This window comes from Chlorocebus sabaeus, chromosome 14, assembly GCF_047675955.1.
Source record: "Chlorocebus sabaeus isolate Y175 chromosome 14, mChlSab1.0.hap1, whole genome shotgun sequence".
Taxonomy (NCBI): domain Eukaryota; kingdom Metazoa; phylum Chordata; class Mammalia; order Primates; family Cercopithecidae; genus Chlorocebus; species Chlorocebus sabaeus.
In genome coordinates, this window is record NC_132917.1 from 61,019,647 (window position 1) to 61,039,791 (window position 20,145).

At 37.2% G+C, this 20,145-nt stretch overlaps 1 protein-coding gene across 6 annotated transcripts in view; it reads right to left on the reverse strand.

Annotated features, from left to right (window-relative positions):
* The window catches only part of USP34 (ubiquitin specific peptidase 34), a 285,331-nt gene that overhangs the window by 11,789 nt on the left and 253,397 nt on the right, over nucleotides 1–20,145 (reverse strand). For 4 of the 6 annotated variants that reach the window (XM_007970503.3, XM_007970505.3, XM_007970504.3 and 1 more), the window contains 8 exons: nucleotides 16,912–17,546; nucleotides 14,634–14,791; nucleotides 11,755–11,833; nucleotides 9,608–9,734; nucleotides 8,869–8,976; nucleotides 7,341–7,445; nucleotides 7,100–7,224; nucleotides 5,984–6,107 (listed from right to left, as the gene is read on the reverse strand). In XM_007970503.3, the coding sequence (XP_007968694.3) occupies nucleotides 5,984–6,107; nucleotides 7,100–7,224; nucleotides 7,341–7,445; nucleotides 8,869–8,976; nucleotides 9,608–9,734; nucleotides 11,755–11,833; nucleotides 14,634–14,791; nucleotides 16,912–17,546 (1,461 nt within the window). The remainder of the gene's footprint in view (nucleotides 1–5,983; nucleotides 6,108–7,099; nucleotides 7,225–7,340; nucleotides 7,446–8,868; nucleotides 8,977–9,607; nucleotides 9,735–11,754; nucleotides 11,834–14,633; nucleotides 14,792–16,911; nucleotides 17,547–20,145) is intronic. The other 2 variants (XM_007970506.3, XM_073023027.1) reach the window with 2 other exon arrangements.

Below are 20,145 nucleotides of genomic sequence, written 5' to 3' on the forward strand. Positions count from 1 at the left end.
TTACTGTGTATTAGCCTGGCATAAACGGATTTACTCTTGGTGAGCTGGTAAAAAGTTGGCTTCTGATCTGCACTGGATGCCTGGCACTGGTCTGGTCTGGTCTGAAGTATATTTACCCTAGGAAGGCTTTTGGGAAACAGCTAACCAGGCATTTCCCCAGTCAACACCATCATGATATCACAAAGAAATGAAGTGTGTATCAGTTGTGAGTTCCATACTTGGAATTTTTATATGTTTTATATGTTTTTTATAATTTTTGTAATTATACATTTTAATTCCACAGATTTGGAAATTTTTGGATTTTCTAGGTATATAATAATGTTACTTGCACATCAATTTGCTTACTTTCACTTACTAATGCATCAAGAAAATTTTTAAAAATGTTAACTAAAGGTGATAAAGAGATCCTTGGTTTGTCGTTAAAATTATTTAATTAAAGAGTGATGAACACTAGGGATTTATAGTCCATTGTTGATTTCACATGTGAATTATGGTACCTAAAAAATGGTATCATTCCAGAATTTGCAGTACCAGTTTTCTTTTTATTCCTTTTTTTGGGGGCTGGGGGAAACGGAGTCTCACTCTGTTGCTCAGGCTGCAGTGCAGTGGCGCCATCTCAGCTCACTGCAACCTCTGCCTCCCAGGTTCAAGTGATTCTCCTGCCTCAGCCTCCCAAGTAGCTGGGACTATAGGTGGTGCACATCACCAGGCCCAGCTAGATTTTTGTATTTTTAGTAGAGACAGGGTTTCACCATGTTGGCCAGGATGGTCTCAATCTCTTGACCTCGTGATCCACCTGCCTCAGACTCCCAAAGTGCTTGGATTACAGGCGTAAGCCACCGTGCCCGGCCGGCAGTACCAGTTTTCCATAATATTAAAGTAACTTATTAAAATTACAAAACCAATGCATAATCATTACAATTAATTTTAAACCTTACAGATATATTTAACCTGGAAAATGAAGGCATTCTATAATTTCATCCTTATAGAGTAAAATTCCTCTTTTTCTGTACATGTACTAAGCGATTTTCCCCTTGTTTATAAAAATGTTTATATTCTGTATATTGTTTTTACTTTTTTATGTAATTCAGTGAATACTCCTATCTTGTTTTCGTGTCTCAATACAGGTGAACTACGGTTTACTTAACCAAGCTCCTACTGATAGACATTTGGGTTGTTTCCAGTTTTACTCATTACAACCAAAGTGAAAATAAATATCCTCTGTATACTGCTGTACACTTTTATGAGTAGAATATGGTAGATTCCTGGACACGGTATTGTTGGGTCAAACATGAACATTCTAAATTTAATTAATCAGGCCAAATTGCCTCCCAAATGGACTCTTGACTAGCACTCCATTGTAAGATCTCTGCTTTTCTCAAACCATATGGGTATCATCTGAGCTTCACCTTATCTATGTATTTTTTTTTAAAGAGAGATAAATAGGCTGGGTGCGGTGGCTCATGCCTATAATCCCAGCACTTTGGGAGGCAGAGGCAGGTGGATCACAAGGTCAGGAGTTCAAGACCAGCCTGGCTAATATGGTGAAACCCCATCTCTAATAAAAATACAAAAATTAGCCAGGCGTGGTGGCAGGCACCTGTAGTCCCAGCTACTTGGGAGGCTGAGGCAGGAGAATTGCTTGAACCTGGGAGGTGGAGGTTGCCATGAGCCGAGGTCATGCCACTGCACTTCAGCCTGGGCGACAGAGTGACACTGTCTCAAATCGTTTGCTTTATTAGTAAGTCTGGGCAACTTCTCATGTGGTTACCAAACACTTTTTTGTGTGTAAACAGCCTATTCATGTCCTTTGCTGATTTTACTTAACATTCTTCACTATCTTAGCAAATCCTAAAAATTCTTTATATATTGGCAGTATTGGCTGTTTATCTATTAAGTATGCAAACATTTTCCCAATTAGCTGTTTGTGTTTTAATTCAGTTTATGGCATTTTCACCATGTAATATTTTCAATTTTTATGTAGTCAAAACTTTCAACTTCTTATTTTATTGTTTCTAGGTTTTGTGTCCTATGTAGCATGGTCTTTCAAATCTCATGGTGGTATTCATGTGATGTTACGTTTTCCTTTAATGTTTCAATAATTTTTTTCACAATTAAGTCCTTTTTTTTTTTTGAGACGGAGTTTCGCTCTTGTCGCCCAAACTGGAGTGCAATGGTGTTGATCTTGGCTCACTGCAACCTCCACCTCCTGGGTTCAAGCGATTCTCCTGCTTCAGTCTCCCCAGTAGCTGGGATCACAAGTGCTCGCCACCACACCCAGCTAACTTTTTTTATTTTTAGTAGAGACAGGGTTTCACCATGCAGGCTAGGCTGGTCTCCTAGGCAGAACTCCGAACTTCAGGTGATCCACCCACCTCGGCCTCCCGAAGTGCTGGGATTATAGGCGTGAGCCACTGTGCCCTGCCCACAATTAAGTCTTTAATCCTCCTATTAATTTTGGTCTAAAGAGTAACGTATTAAAGACTTGCCACATAGAGAGCTAGCCAGTTATGTCAGTACCACCTCTATCCCACCAAATTCAGATGTCATCTTTATCATCTACCAAATCCTCGTGTATCTTTATGTTTGTTGAGGCTGTTTACCCACTGTTTTGCCTATGTATTTCTGAACCTATACTACATGGTTTTAATCATTATAGCTTACTGTTGTGAAAGAAAGGAAGAAAAACATCTATATTTGAAAAAAGGACAAAAATTTAAAATGGTGGGGACAGGTCTGTGATATCTTCATATTTATCTTTCTGATATTTTGAACTGTGGACTATGTATTAAATTCTAAAAAATAAAAACTATTGTAACTTTAATAACTATTTTACGAATCAGCAGTGCCAGTCCCTCTTACCATCACTTTTTCAGCGTTTTTTTAGGCTAAACCCTGGTGTGTGTGTGTGGGTGTGGTTGGGGGCAGAGAAAGAGGGTCTTGCTCTGTTGCCCTGGCTGGAATATAGTGGTGTGATCACAGCTCACTCTAGCTTTGACTTCCTGGGCTAAAGTGATCCTTCCACCTCAGCCTCCCGAGTAGCTGGGACCACAGGTGTGTGACACCATGTGTGGCTAATTAAAAAAAAAATTTTTTTGTAGAGAAGGGGTCTCCCCATGTTGCCCAGGCTTCTGTTATTTTTAAGTATCAAAATACTGTGGTTGCCTACACTTTTTTCAGGCGGCAGTTGGCAGCTTTGTTCACCCTTCCTGAATTCTCTTTCCCTTTCTTTCTGTCTCCTCCAACCCCATCCCCTCACCATCCTCACTTCAAAAACACTCCAACCCTCTCGCTTATTATTTAGTACCTGCAACTGTACTGTTCTCTGCAATTCAAACCTGTAATTATTATATATTTCTCTTTATCCTCTAACCAATCTTAAGATCTGCTCGGTTGCCCATGTAAAAATTACCACAAAAGATTTTTCCTCACAACTGGAAATGACTTACAATCTAATATAGGTCTTGAGATGTTCTCACCTATGGTCACAATATTTTAATATTGCAGCCCTTGGACATGAAACCTCAACGTTCAAATGATTAAAGATATAACCAATTTAAACTTACCCTTTTCATTTCTTGTTTCCAAATATAATTTCTTAAAGAAATTATACAAATTAAAATTCTCTACCAACTCTGCGTGGTCATTAATGTGGACTTTCTTTTCTCAAGCCCTTTCCTGGGCCTCTCCTTGGAAAAAGTAATTCTGTCAGCTCAAACTATGGGACACAACTCTCTCCATTTACAGAGGACGTAACAATAAGATTGTTTTTAGGTCTTAGACAAAGATCTAAGAACTTTGTATCTAAGACAATTTCCAATTTTCTGTATTAACCAAGAAAAATTTCTTTTTCTTGCTCAATTTGTGAAGATTTTGATTTATATTTAGTGCCGTGCCACCAGTCACATTTGGCTATTTAAATTTATTTTGGTTAAAATTAAAGAAAGTAAAAATTCAGTTCCTAAGTCATATTTCAAGTTCTCAATACTCACAAATGACGGGCTACTGACTATGGTACAGTCAAAGAAATTTCCATCCTTATATAAAGTGTTTTTTTTTTTTTTTTCCTCTTGTGAGACTGAGTCTGTTGCCAGGCGGGAGTGTAGTGGCGGGATCTTGGCTCACTGCAACCTCCGCCTCCCAGGTTCCAGCGATTCTCCTGCCTCAGCCTCCCGAGTAGCTGGAACTACAGGTGTGCACCACCACGCCTGGCTAATTTTTGGTAGAGACAGGGTTTCACCATGTTGGCCAGGATGGTCTTGATCTCTTGACCTCGTGATCCGCCCGCCTTGGCCTCCCAAAGTGCTGGGATTACAGGTGTGAGCCACCGTGCCCAGCCCTTACAGAAAGTTCTATAAAATCGTGCTAATACAGAGAACTAAGCCCTATGAGGCAGCAGTGATAGTGCTTCATGGTTATGAAAGTGGTAAGACTATAAAATATCATAAAAGTTGATTCAGCTGATGTGACGGGAAGTATTCTTTCCCTTCTTCCACTTCTCCACCATGTTTAATTTCCCTGAAAGTGTGCACTTGCGTTGACAAGACAACCCAAAACAGGGTAGAACATTCAGTATTTGGTTAAAGTTGTCCAAGTAGCTAGAATAGTTTCTTACATAACTTTTAGTATAAATTATATGAACACAATTACCAAAAACTTTTTAAAAGGTCAGTGTTTTTATAATTCCCCTTCTTTATATGGGAGCAAGGCTGTACTACTAGAATTCCTGAATATTGTCTTATACCTGATTACTGCCACTGATGGGTTTTGGCCTTTTACCAAGTACCATGACCCAGGTGCATAATCCTGAAATGGCCAATTTGAATATATTCTCATCCCCCTACATCTTGGCATTCCAGCCACCCATATATAAAACCAGCTAACAATACCAGGTTACCAGGAACCAGCTTTCAAATCTAAAAATGCTCTAAATCACTTGCCATTAAGATGGTTTTGCTGAAGTGGAATTATCCCTGACAGCTGTTACCACCTCCTTCTTCGTGGATAATGAAATCTAAGGTAGGGTCACATCTTCTGCCCTACCTGGAATGGATCAAAACCTTTTCCATAGGAAGGAGAATGCTGTGACTGACGAGGGGCACGAAGAAGACTTGCAGGGTATGGCAGTATTTTATTTCTTGGTCTGGGTAGTAGTTCCACAAGTATGTCACTTCCCACCTTCAAAACTACAGAACATTGGAGAGGATCCTGACCAATCCCTAATGAAGTCAAGAGAGAGGACACAGAGGCCTAGAACTCTGGAAGTCCTGAGATAGAGGACCTCTGGAGGAGAGCTGCATGCCTCCGAAAAACTTATCCGGTATAGGAATGTTACCCGAAGGGAGCAGTTCTCTAACAGCTCTTAGGCACATCACTGCAGAGACAATATTACTAAAGATATTTGAGAGTTTTCCCCCACCTACATAATTCACTGCTGGTTTTGTTTTCTAGTTCTCATCATCTCCGTTTTCAAGTTTCTCTTCTTCTCACTCACCTATTTTATGAGACTTACCTCCTAATTACTCATATATGCACCTCTGCTTCACACTGGCAAGCCCACTGTTTGCTCTTGCCATTGCCAGCTCCAAAGCACAGCTGGCACTATAGATCTCATCTTACCCTCAAGATCAGGGCTGGGGAAGTCCACCTCTAAGCCTGCCTCCCTAAGCAGAGCAGTTTTGTTTTTTGTTTTCAAAATCTGCTGGGCAGATGGTGGAGGATGTGGGCTTCTATGTACAGAAGTGATCAGCCCTACTCCACACTCCTTTATAGGCCAGCTGAAACTCTGGGCAGAACTAGTCAATGGAAACCAGTAAGTTGGTGTTTTCTTAATGAAAATTAAAATGTTCCCAAGAATATTAATATTTTTAAACATTCACTTTAAAAAGAAAAAAAGGATTGTCTCATATTTTTTCTCCCCTTCCTGAATGCCTAGGGGCTTAAAATAATTCAGTGGAATTTACTGCTCATCTTTTATACTTACTCAGCTTAACTAATGTTTCAGTAAATTTTTCACAGTTGATTGCAACTCGGCATAATAGATGGATGAATTGATGATAAGAAAAGAAGTAGTCTAGCAGCATACGATCATAAACGTCATCTTTGCCCTGAAGGTTAAAGATGATAAAATGGTTGCACTTAAATTGTATAATAAAGAGCATATTTTGTGCAAATGTAATAAGTTTAACTAAAAAGCTGATTCAATATTTATATTCTGTAAGAACCTAGTTTTAAAATCCAAATTTCTAGTAATGTTATGATCTTGTCATAAGTTTATTTTCAGTGTGCAAATGCTATCAATTAAAATTACCCATTATTTCTATATACTTTAATAAAGTAAAATTACTGTAGGATTTTAAAATTTGACACTTTAGCTCTACAGACATATCAAGAAAAATGAATTAAGTTTGACTTTTGAAATAGATTCCAAGTTATTCCTATAATGTTAATTATTTTAAATATTTTATCTTGTAAGAACTTCTCAAGTATACTAACGATCTAAAGATGGCAAGCAAGGGAGTGTGTGAATGAAGTGTGGGTAAAGAAAGATAAAGGGAAAAATTGTTTTTAAAAAAGTTGAAACTAAGATAAATTATCCTGTATCAATGTACCTTGTCTCTATAATTTAGAATTGGCATTATTTTAGAATACGAGTTAGAAGAAAGGAACCAGACTAAAAATGATGACAAATCTATCAATCAATGATATTATGCTTAAGTCAAAGGAATATAATTTAAGGGAAGTAGAAGAAGTCATTGATTATATGGTCAAATTAAAAAAAAAAAAAAAAAGTTAGTACCTAATGACTTTTCAAATTTAGATATATGACCCAGTTATAATTTAGCCTAGTGACAAATATTAAGACTATTAAGGTAATTTTTGAGGGGGAAAAAAAACTTACTACTTGTGCTTATTGTTGATTTTGCAAATGTTCAACCAACATTTCAGAGCACTAAAAGGAAAAAGTCCAAATGAATCTAATCTTCTTAGGATCCACAAAATTGGTCACTTAAGTCTAACCTACTCATAACTGCCAGGGGAAAAATTTCAAATTACTTTGTACTATAGCAACATGGATTTTCCTGGCATCCCAACATACCTTACTGGTTTCCACCATTGTGGGCAAGAGGCACATATTGAGTTCAGGGCGCGGAGGCCGAATATTGCTTTTCCCTCCTATTAGCTTGATATTTTCTCGACAAGGGAAATAAGGTCCAAGAGACACTAAGATATTAAAAGTGTACAATAAGAATAAATGGAAAAAATAAATCTCCATGCTTCAGTGTGCAGAACGATTAAATGCGAACCATATTGAAGTACTGTGCTAGGTAAATACGTACTTGGTATATTACTGTGATGGTAAGTACAATGGTTGTGTTGTAGAAAGGGAACCAGAGTATGAAGAAAATCATGGGGACTCAAAAGTACAAGTTCCTTGAGGACATCTGAAAATAAAAACAAAGTTTGGGTAGCAAAAAATTAGGGTTATATCTGCCTGCTACTTTCAATCTTACAAATCCTATGATTGCCTCACTGCAACCAGTTTAATGAGTCTAAAACTAAGCTCCTGACATGAGTAGAAATTCTGTCTCATGCTCAACCAAGACCAGATCAGCAGTAAATAACTACAATAGGGCATCATGTGGAAACAAAAGATTAAAACACTATTCATTAGTATCTTGTTTAAGTATGAGATACTTTCTGGCAAAGTACAGTGAGGGATTTTTTTTTTTTTCCCCTCTGTCTCCCAGGCTGGAGGGCAATGGTACAATCAGCTCACTACAGCCTTGAGCTCCTGGGCACAAGTGATTCTCCTGCCTCAGCCTCCCAAGTAGCTGAAACTACAGGCATGCACCACCACACCCAGCTATTTTTTGTTTTCGTAGAGATGAGGTCTTGCTATGTTGCCCAGGCTGGTTTTGAACTGCTGGTCTCAAGCAATCCTCTCCGGCCTAAACCTCCCGAACTGCATGGATTACAGGCATGAGTCAGCCCAGATTATTTAATGTACATTGATTATGTGTCTCATAAAATCAACCACAACAGCTTAGAAAGAAACCTAAGGTTCAAAATTCTTTTGCTCTAAGGGATAACCCTTAATCTACTTTTAATGTTTTACGATGCTGGCTGGACTGATTCTCACTCTCCAATCACACAGGAAGGAATAAAGTTCATGATGACAGACTATAGGCAGTTTCTGGTGATCACAGGTTACTGCTTATGTGCCCTTCCCCTCTTGCTAGAGAAGCAATTACACAGAACTTCAAGACGGACTGCTTATACATGATAGCCAGTTAGTTATCCACGCTATTTTGAGAAAGTGTAAAACAGTTATGGCTCTCAAGAAGTTTCTAAGGTAGTCAAAACAAAACAAAAAACACTATAAACTTAAAATGGGTGTTTTTTAAAAGCCACAAATTAGCATCTTATTATAAATATGCAATCAATAAAAAGATGCAATACTCAGAGCCTAAGAACAGATACTGAGAAGTATCTTTAGGCAAAAGAACTCACAATGAAATAAGTACTCTTATCTTTTAGAATGTCAGTTCTACCTTGTAAACATTTATATGATTCAACTTTGCTTATATAGGATCACAAGATTTTAGAGCTGTAAGAAGCTAGAGATGAACTAAGGTTGGGGAGACCGTATATATATATATATTAAATAATCTGCCCATTATCATGTGGGTAATTATGAGCCAGTTAAGAAATTTTCTTTATTTTCTTAGGAACTGCTAGCTAGTGTGAGTTACACATAAAAAGCACAAATATCTTTCAAACAATACAGGCTTAACATCACGGAAAAACTCACAACAATGTTCTTCTACTAGGTTTTTACACAGGTGAACTTTTCAAGTAACTTACCTATACAGGCATTTCTAAGTTCTGGAGGACTATAGGAATTAAGAAGAGTTAACAGTTTATGGGCAAATTCAATTCGCTCCTGCCACTGGATTAATGCTTGTTTCACATCTGCAAACATAAAAGCACAAATAAATATGCCACCTGAGATCAAACTTCCTCACAAATGTTTTCTACTGTAAACTATAGAATGCTAATGGTAGAAATTCAGATTAATTACAAAAACATCTTTGGTGAAAGCTAAGTCATTTTCATGAGATGATTACTGCTAATGTTAAACCTGCTAGATTTCTTAAAGAACATATTTCATTGATAATATGCCCCACTTTCTAGGAACGTATATGAAAAAGTTCAGAGTTCACACTATCTTATAGGGACATAAGAGAGGTATGTTTTATAGTTACCTCGCTTGAAACTGCAAATGATCTAATCTAAGCCAAAGAAGTTTCCAGCTGGAGAATCTTTACAAAGTGCCCAACTTGTTATTGTGTTTGGAAATGTTTTCCAATCTCTGAAATCTTGATACCTGCTTGCGTATTTTTCAGACAGGTACAAAAATATAGAAGAGCCTTCCAGCTTTACATCAGGAGTTCATGACAAACATTTCCTGATGGTTAGCTAGCTTCAGCCTCATCTTCTGTGCATAAACTAGGATAAAAACAATTTCTCTGGGGCACATGATTTTAAAACCTTCTCTCTAATAGTAGCACTAACAAAAAATAAGAAGTAGGAATGACCAAACCTTTTCTCTGAAGATAAGGGCGTGTAGACTTCAAAACCGAAAGAAATATTGACAGAAGTTCTACTAAATCTCCAGTCACATGGCAAGCTGTAGCTTCGTGATACATCATGTGCAAAGTGTTGAAAGACTACAAATGATTTGAAAAAATTGAAAACTTAATTTCATTTTTACTTACTGAGCCACAAAATGGTAGTACTCGTCCTCTATGATAGATGTTTTCAGACTCAGACTGTGTGTGCACATGTGTGCAAAGCAAATGTATTCGCTTTCTATCCTGAAGTTAAATTCTCTCATTAAGCTCTTTTAAACATTCCTCACCTTCGGAGTTCTGCTATTTTGTGTGTATATTCTAGTCTGAAGAAATAGTTTAATTACATTTTTTTTGAAACAGTACTTGCTCTAAGATTATAAGTCTTCGAAATTATAAAGCAGTAGGTCACAAAAGATTTGGGAGAATAGGCAAAAGCTTAACTAACTTTTCAGGGCCTCTGTCCAAAGACAATGGTAAAGTGACTGTCGGCCATACTCAAAACAGTAGGCCTGAAAGAGGTAAAATACAGCTGCAAAAGGTAGGAATTAATTTCCTTTATATTGGCTTGTTAAATCTTTTAATTCCTTTAACTGTATTAGCTTAATTAAGCCCTTAGTTTTTTCCCTGTTTTACTATACAGCACCCTTTGAATCCTCTTCAACCAGTTCACTACAGCTTACACACTATCTATAATACCCACAGTTCAAAGGTTAAAATTCTTAGCCCAGAACCTGCGGCAGTACCTAATATGAACAATGTACTTGTAAAGTATTTAACGTGTAAGCTGTGAGGACAGGAACCAGGTATGTCTTGTTCACTGCTGTGTCCCTAGTACCTTAGCACAGTGCTTGGCGCAGAGGTAGTCATTTAAACATCTGTTGCATTAAAAAAAATTTTTTTTCTAAAAACACAACTAAAGCAGCATAAACATCTGTTGCATCTTAAAGAATGAAATGCTTACTACTCCTCTTCACATACCTTTTTAAAATACTTAGCCTTTCTCAAACATAACCAATATTTCTTTGCCTCAGTGCTTATTGTCATTTATTTAAATGTTTTCCCCCTTACCTTTGCAAATCCACATTCTTCAAAGTGCAAACCTGTTCTCTTATTTTTTATTATCATCAACTGAAAAAACATCCTACTTTTGAATTCTTACGGTACTCTTGGCATGTTTATTAGGCTAAAGGGCTCAATGTACTTCTGGTGACTTTGTAGCCATCTCATACTTGTGGATGTTCAAGAATTATAGGAAGCATAAACGGCTGATTTTAACCCTGTAATAGTCCTTCTGGTTTCCTCTGAGGATGGTGTGAAAGGAAAATATCTTGGGCCCCTTCAAGCTGGGAACCACTCAGGGCAAATCAGCCTCCCATACTATTCAAAGTCATCCCTCTACTCAATGAGATAGATGCATATTCGGACTGACTCTTTTGGAAAGACTTATCGGAGACTCAAAAGAATGCAACCATCTGTCTCTCATGTACCTATGATCGAGAAGGCCCCAGAGGAGGGAGGGGCCTTGCTTTGGGTTGTCTCTGCCTTTCTGGATGGAGCTAATGTACTTCTTACATACAGACTGATGTCTCATATCTCCCTAAAACGTATAAAATCAAGCTGTGTCCTGACCACCTTGGGCACATGTCATCAGGACTTCCTGAGGCTGTGTCAAGGGTGTATCCTCAACCTTGGCAAAATAAACTTTCTAAATTAACTGAGACCTGTCTCGGATTTTCTGGGTTCACAATGGTAACCTCAGTTTCTATACTCTGCCAAATAAGTAGGCTTTTGGGAAATTATGTGTGCCCTTAATTAAATCACACGTATTTCATTTTTGTCCCTAAAAATGAATAAAACTAGTCTATTTCACTTGGCTGTTCTACATACAAAATGATGGGAAAAGTATGGAATTACTATGGAAAAAGAAACAGCACCCTAAAAATTATTACCTAATTATTCTTGGAATATAAATTCAGACTTACTGATCTATATAATTAAAACCTTGCCACCTGTAAAACAGTTTACCATAAACTCTAAATGTCTATGAAATAAGAAGTCTTGGTGAGAACATTAAAATGAGATATATCCACACAGTAAAATGCAATAAAATATTTACCTCTGTCATTAGAATCAACCCTCGATTAAATACAACAAGAAGTCTGTCTTCATCAGATTCTAATAGTATTCTGAAGGCACTAGAAGAAAATAAAGTTCAGTTTGAGAACTCTGAATAAGAACACAACACTTAGGTGATGAAAAAACAAACAGAAATAAAATCGTCATTTAAAAGCTCTCTGCTTTCCTACCTACAGAAAAGAGACTGCTACATCTGTTTCCTGGAAATGTAGTATAAGGAAATAATATTAAATAAGAAACTCTAAAAAAAATTACGTATATTAATATCTACCACCCTTAATTATCTACAATGGCAGAAGATATAGGAATATTTTTAAAGTTTCCACATAAACAATGTTGGTTTTTATAATGAGCTCATCTTCTGATGGTTAAATTCTGGATAATAATAAAATTCACCCATATTACCTAAACACTCATCAGCTGGTTATTAAGAAAGCGTAACATGAAGAAAAAAATACTAAAAATGTGTCAGCCTCGAAAATAGTTTATATAATACAGTCATGTGCCACAAAATGAAATTTTGGTAAATGATGGATCACAAACACAATGGTGGTCCCATAAGATTATAATGGAGCTGATAAATTCCTATTAGCCTAGTGACTTCACAACCATGGTAACATTCACAATGCCTTACCCACATGTCTCTGATGATGCTGGTATAAACAAACCTGTTGTACTGGCCAGTCTTGTAAGTATACCACAACTATGTACAGTACATAATACTTGATAATGTTAATAAATGACTGTTACTGGTTTATGTATTTACTATAGTATCATTATTACTTATTTTAAAAAAAGTTAAATGTAAAACAGCCTTAGGCCCTACAGGAGGGACTCCAAAAGAAGGCATCATTGTCAGAGGAGATGACAGCTCTAAGCTAGTTACTGCCTCTGAAGACCTCCCAAGTGGGACAAGATGTGGAGGTGGGAGACAGAGATACTCATGATCCCGACCCTGCATAGGCCTAGCCTAATTGTGTGTGTTTATGTCTTAGTTTTTAACAAAAACATTTAAAAAGAAAAAAATTTTTAAATATGAAAATCTTATAAAGATATAAAGAAAATACTTTTGTTCAGCTATAAAATGTGTGTTTTAACAGTTACAATAAAAGAATCAAGAAATTAAAAAAATGTATAAAGTAAAAGTTCGGTACATTAATATTGAAGAAAAAGTATTTTAAAATAAATTTAGTGTAGCTTTAGTGTATAATGTGAAGTCTATTAGTGTACGGTACAGTTATGTCCTAGGCCTTCACATTCCCTCATCACTCATTCACGGGCTCACCCTGGGCAACTTCCAGTCTTGCAAGCACCATTCACAATAAGTGCCTTATACAGGTGTACCATTTTCCGTCTTTTATTCTGTCTTTTTACTGTACCTTTTCTATGTTTAAATATGTTTAGATACACAAATAGTTACCTTTGTGTTAAAATTGCCTACAATATTCAGTGTAGTAACAGGTTATACAGATTTACAGCCTAGGAGCAGTTGGCTATACCATATATCCTAGGTGTGCAGCAGGCGCTACTATCCAGTTGTGTGTGAGTAGTCACTCTGATGTTTGCACAATGATGAAATAGCCTAAAAATGCATTTCTCACAATATAACCCTGTTGTTATGCAATATATGACTGTAATTACTCACATAGTTATATATTACTGTTAACAGGTCTTATTTCATTAGATACCAGAAAAATGTTGTTATAGATTACAACTGGAAATCCTTCTACTTTATTCCTTTCCTTTTTCAAGAAGAGTTAAGAAATCTCTATTCCTTTCCTTTTTCAAGAAGAGTTAAGAAATCTCCAATCATTTTTTTTCTTTTTTTGAGACTTGCTCTGTCACCCAGGCTGGAGTGCAATGGCACAATCATGGCTCACTGCAGCTTCCACCTTTTGGGCTCCAGGATCTTCCCACCTCAGCCCTGCGAGGAGCTGGGACTACAGGTGCACGCCATCGCACACTGATGGATTTGCTAATTTATTTATTTTTATAGAGATGGGGTTTTACTATGTTGCCCAGGCTGCTCTAAATCTTTTTTGAAATAAAGCTTTAAGTAGTAAACCCTGGGAAAACGATTGTATTCAAAATTAATCCGAAATTTAAAAACAATTTCTTTAAGAAACCTCGGCAACGGCATAGTTAATTTCATTGTTTACTAATGAAGACTCACATTTGAAAGCTTTCCAAAGAAGGCAATCTGAAATAACCTCATCTTAGATTGAGTAGCTTAAGATATTACAGTGAAGTCTTCAGTAAAGTACCATTTTTTTAAAAAAGTGCCCAATAAAAAACATTTCCAAATCTTAGATGTAATACATAGAATTTTAAGAAATTAGCTTGAGTTTTATTTCTATAGGTAAGGGGAATTAAGGGTAATTTGTAGCAGTTCCCGTAACCATTCAATAACTTCTGTAGTTCTGAAAAATTAATTATAAAGATTATGTTTTATAATTTTGGCCAAGTTGTATAGCAAGGCCAGATAGATATATACGGGCTAAACAGAATGCAAAACATTAAAAGACTCATCCAAAGGTGCAGAAAACTTTCTGGAGGCCTCTAGAACAGAACTATCAAGTCTAAGGATAAATTGCCATAAACAAGACAATTCCAGACAATTCAAGCTTTAGGTAGAAGGCTGTACATTAAGGTTCCTTTCAACCCTAAAATGATAAAACATATCACAAATACAAACCAAAGTCAGACCAAACACTGCTTAAAAGTAGTTCATGAACCTTCAAAATGTAAGTTCTTCCAAAGTGGCTACATGCACAAATGCTTCCCCAATGTAAATAACATCAAAAGGATGGTCCTCATCTCACTTGAAAAAACAAGACAAAACTAAAAACATCTTTTTACCTTATTAAAGTAGTCCAGCAGGAGCGGCCATCTAAGCAACGTAAGTAACAACTTATGGTTGTTTTCTTGAACTGTTTAATATCTTCTAATTCTTCTTCTCTCATATCTGGCCTCTGAGCTATAAATAGCTGCATCAGGTTAAATAGTTCTTCTACTGCCTAAAAAAGCCAAATAAGCCATATGATCTTTTAACCCTGTAGCATTTTAGAGGGTCAGTTTCTCATTTCTATGTTCATTAACCAACCCTTAAAACTATACAAATAAGTTAGATTATACTACCATTCAGAGATAGTTATAAAATTAGTAACAAATTCTATTTAAACAAATTTGGCCAGGCGCGGTGGCTCACGCCTAGCACTTTGGGAGGCCGAGGCAGGCAGACTGCCTGAGCTCAGGAGTTCGAGACCAGCCAAGGCAACATGATGAAACTCTGTCTCTACTAAAATACAAATAATAATAATAATAATAAACACTAAAAGAACTCAACAAATCTTAAAATACAAGTTTAGAAACAGTAAAAACTATAAGTGAATACAATTCATTTTTAGTCTTACTACTGCTTAAAGCACTACTTTTGTAACTTCAAATGTAAACCCAGAGGCATGTCACACCATCTCCTACCCACTTTTTCTTTAATGAGAAATCATTACTTTGTCACAAAGATTTTAAATGCCTAAATAATCCTTAAATTAATAGTGTATATGAGGTAATCCTTTGTTCCAACATTTAAAATGCTTTTCTAGAATGATGCTCAGTCCAAGTTCCTGATGAATAAAAAGTAAAAATAAACATTTTAGTAAAATCACTAGCTGTGATTTTATAGACTCATATGCACATGTCAGGAGAGGACTGCTCTTCTAACACATACTTGTCAATGAACTGAAACCCCCAGCTTATTTTTCAAAGCAAAAAACTAAGTACCATTTTCATGAAAATTTCTAATTAGATAAGGACATTCAACAATAAAAGACATTACATTTCACTGATGTCAAGGGCAAGAAATAACATGGAGGGATACATTCTAACTCAACTAGTACTTGTCAAAAGTATATTTAATTCTGGACATCACATCTAGTAACTAGATCAAATATTATTTACGTGAATATGATACAGACAAATTCATTGAAACTTAGTAAATCTTATCCTGACCCCTTTTAAGTCAGAAAGATTGACATTCTTATGGCATTAGTTTTGAATTTCTTGGTACTTGTACACTCACTCTCTTTCCTGCATTGTAGGGATTCTGATTTTTTCTTTTGAGACAGGGTCTTGCTTTGTTGCCCAGGCTGTAGTACAATGGCTCAATGAAGCCTCAATCTCCTGGGCTCAAGCAATTCTCCCACCTCAGCCTCCCAAGTAGCTGGGACTATAGGTGCACACCACTACACCCGGCTAATTTTGTATTTTTTGTAGAGATGGAATTTCGGCATGTTGCCCAGGCTGGTCTTGAACTCCTGGGCTCAAGGGATCCGCGTGCCTTGGCCTCCCAAAGTGCTGAAATTAGAGGTGTGAGCCACCGTGCCGGCCTGGGATTCTAATTTTCTCTGACTAGAAATTAGGTTATTCTCCCAGGTGTGAGATTCTATACAACTCATTACATCATCTAGAAAAAACAATCTGATCTATAAAGGATGGTCTATCTTTAAAGTACAGTTTACAACAGAGAATAAGAGGCAACAGTGAAAAGTATTATCCAGGTTTGACAGTTTTACACTGAGGGGAGGAAACTTAATATAAAACCTACAAATAGTCTACAGAGAAAAAGGGACCCAATTTAGACTGCATATACATGTATCTTGATTGATTTCTTAAGCATTTCATTTGTTTGGATGCAGCTTGAGAATAAATACTGGGGAATACTACTAGCTTTGGATACAAAATTGTCTAGTTCACTGTTTAGGCACAGCATGTAGATCTTGATACAAATATCTGATTTTTAAATAGCAAAGTACTCAATTCCTTAAAACTGTACCACAAAGCTGACTTTTTTCATTAGGCACACATGAAGAATGCATTTACAAAACCACAAATTAGAAAAGAGGTAAGTTTCACTAGATATGAAACTTTAACTTCACCCTAAGAAAAGTTATCCTCACAGTTATCAATTTTATAACAACATAGCATTTTATATATGTATTTAAAAAAACAAATATACATTAAGTTCTTCAGAAAGAATGGTGAGACGATTCTATATTCTGCCACCACTTCCCACAAGGGAAAAAACAGGTATTTCCAATCTATTTGAGGATACAGATAAAAGAGTATCAATTTTACTCACTCCAGGGTATTGGCTGGCATGTGGTGTAAGATTCTTAAAGGCCCACTGGATGTTCTGGTGAGAAGCCAGTTGTCGTGTGAATGCAGGAGACTGCTCACAGCAGAGCCTCAGAATGCCATAGTAGGCAGGCAGCATCCCACGGTTAAAAAGCACCACATCCTGATCATCATGGTCAGCAAGGATGTAATTGAAGGCAATGTTCTTGGTTACCACTGGGTTCTGAACAATAAGGCGGATATTCTCTGGACAGTCAGCACAGACATTGTACCAAAATGAAAGCAAAGCCTGTTTATTGTGATTTGTAGCTATTGCTGGCTCAGAAAGTTTAGGCTGGAAAAGGTTCCACAAATCCATGAAATATGTGGAAAACATCAGCTTCTCAGTTTTGGAAATTAAACAGTAAGTCATAAAGCTAAAATAGGGCACTAGTTTTGTAGTGCCATGAACAGCAGCATCAACATAAAGTTTGGCTCTTGAGAGCAAACCAAGGAGCACGTTGTAGACCTGATGTAGGACTACTGTTGTGTCTGGACTGAGTGGAAGGTCACGGGTTGGGATGTGCAAAGACCTTGTTGACCGGAACATCTGACGGAATGAATTGCTTGGTATAAGGGACACCAGAAGATAAGCTGCAGCTATAAAATGTAAAACAAAACTGTCAGATCCTTGTAAGATATAAAATAGACTGAACAGCAGTCATTAATCACAAAGCCACTGTTCCCTTTAATAATTCAAATGAATAAAAAGGGACATGAACATCTCTTTTAATATCTTTCTGCTTTCCTCTTGGCCCCACAAAAAGATCCCAAGGGGTGATAAAAATAGATACCTTCTATTCTGCCATTGTTATTTTTGAAGTGGCAATAATTTTTAAACCACTTTTCTTTAGCTTGCCTAAGATGCAGAATTTTCCCACTTTATCTTTTATTTCTTCTCAGGAAGTAGTATGATTTAACAGAGGGAACCCAGCATTTGCAGTCAGAAAATCTACCAAAAGGTGCCTGAGAAGGTCAAACCATTTAATGTTCTACAGTCTTAGTTTTCTTCTTAATTGAAAAACAATGATAAATTACTTTGTAATAACTTACAGTTATGGTAAAATGTACTTAAGTTATAAAGACAGAAATAAATATACATAAAAGTTCATATATAAGATTACATATATGCTCATTATAGAACACTACGGAAAATCTTTAAAAGTCTTCTAAGGCTAACCTTACACCAAAGGAAAGAATTGGGTGTTAAACTGTAACCAGATAATATACACTTAAGTTATAAAGAAAGAATGAGATACACATAAAAGTCCTATTTGATTACATATATGCTAATTATAGAACATTAACTTTGGAAAATCTTTAAAAGTCTTTTAAGGCTAAACTTACACCCAAGGAAGGAATTGGGTGTTAAACTTACTAAGCCTATGTTATAATGCTGAGGGGTTAATGACTTATTAGTTGTGTTAACCTGTAAAAGCAGTTACTATCAACAAAGCATTGACCTAGGTGCTGTATAAACTTCTCATTTAATCCTCACAATCACTCTGGATGGAGTTAACAGTGCTCTGGAAAATCTGAATCTCAGAGAAGCAAAGACCAAGGTCACACAGATAAAGAGGTGGAGCCTAGATTTTGCCTTGAGAAATAATGATGATGATAATGATAATGGTAAAACAATAATAGTAGTAACTATAATAAGAACTGTGAACCTTTACTGAATGTATGCTATTGGACATTATGTGTTAGGCATTGTGTTTATTATCCCCACTTTCACTCAGGCTTACAACGATGGGGCTATCTCAGCTTACACAGCTAGTGGCAGAGCTGGGATTCAAATCCAGCCTATCAGATTCACAGGTTAATCCTAACATTCACTACTTTTTTTTTTTTTTTGGAGACGGAGTCTCGCTCTGTCGCCCAGGCTGGAGTGCAGTGGCCAGATCTCAGCTGACTGCAAGTTCCGCCTCCTGGGTTTACGCCATTCTCCTGCCTCAGCCTCCCGAGTAGCTGGGACTACAGGCGCCCGCCACCTCGCCCGGCTAGTTTTTTTTGTATTTTTTATAGAGACGGGGTTTCACTGTGTTAGCCAGGATGGTCTCGATCTCCTGACCTCGTGATCCGCCTGTCTCGGCCTCCCAAAGTGCTGGGATTACAGGCTTGAGTCCCCGTGCCCGGCCGAGTTTGAGTTCTTTTCAGTACAACTATTACTTGTCTTCCCCTATTCTAATGATAATTTGTTAATTTCCATTGTACTGTCAAAGCAAACGAAGTTAGGGTTTCTAAAATTAATATTAGTTTATCTTATAAATTTCTTTCCAAATTAAATTTTGTGCATGACTTTCTAGATATTTCTTTACCTATATACTAGTCTTCTTAGTCAGAATTTTTAAGGCTCAGTTTTTTATGTGTTTCAAATATAAAAACCTGGCATGTAGGTATCATCCTGATCAATTTTTGCATCAAACTGCAATTGAGAAAAGTAATTTATGATTTAAAAAAGTCATTTGGCTGGGTGCGGTGTCTCATGCCTGTAATCCCGGCACTTTGGGAGGCTGGGGCGGGCAGATCATCTGAGGTCAGGAGTTCAAGACCAGCCTGTCCAACATGGTGAAACTCAATCTCTACTAAGAATACAAAAATTAGCTGGGCGTGGTGGTGGGCGCCTGTAATCCCAGCTAATCAGGAGGCTGAGGCACATTAATCACTTGAACTCTGGAGGTGGAGGCTGCAGTGAGCTGAGATTGCAGCACTACATCCCAGCCTGGGCGATGGGACAAGACTCCATCTCAAAAAAACAAAAAAACAGTCATTTGCTTGGTGTGAGTTATATACTTTCACTTCAACATTTCATTGGGACAATTTTTTGGACACATTATAAGGTTGGAAAGAACTCTACTAAGACCAAGACCTACCACTGAGATTCTACAATTAACATTTTACTTTGCTTTATCATATACCTAACCACCTCTTCTTTTCCTATAAAAGCTACTTGCTTTTAAATAAAAGGGAAGGGGCCGGGCACGGTGGCTCAAGCCTGTAATCCCAGCACTTTGGGAGGCCGAGACAGGCGGATCACGAGGTTAGGAGATCAAGACCATCCTGGCTAACCCGGTGAAACCTCGTCTCTAGTAAAAAATACAAAAAAATAGCCGGGCGAGGTGGCGAGCGTCTGTAGTCCCAGCTACTCGGGAGGCTGAGGCAGGAGAATGGCGTAAACCCGGGAGGCGGAGCTTGCAGT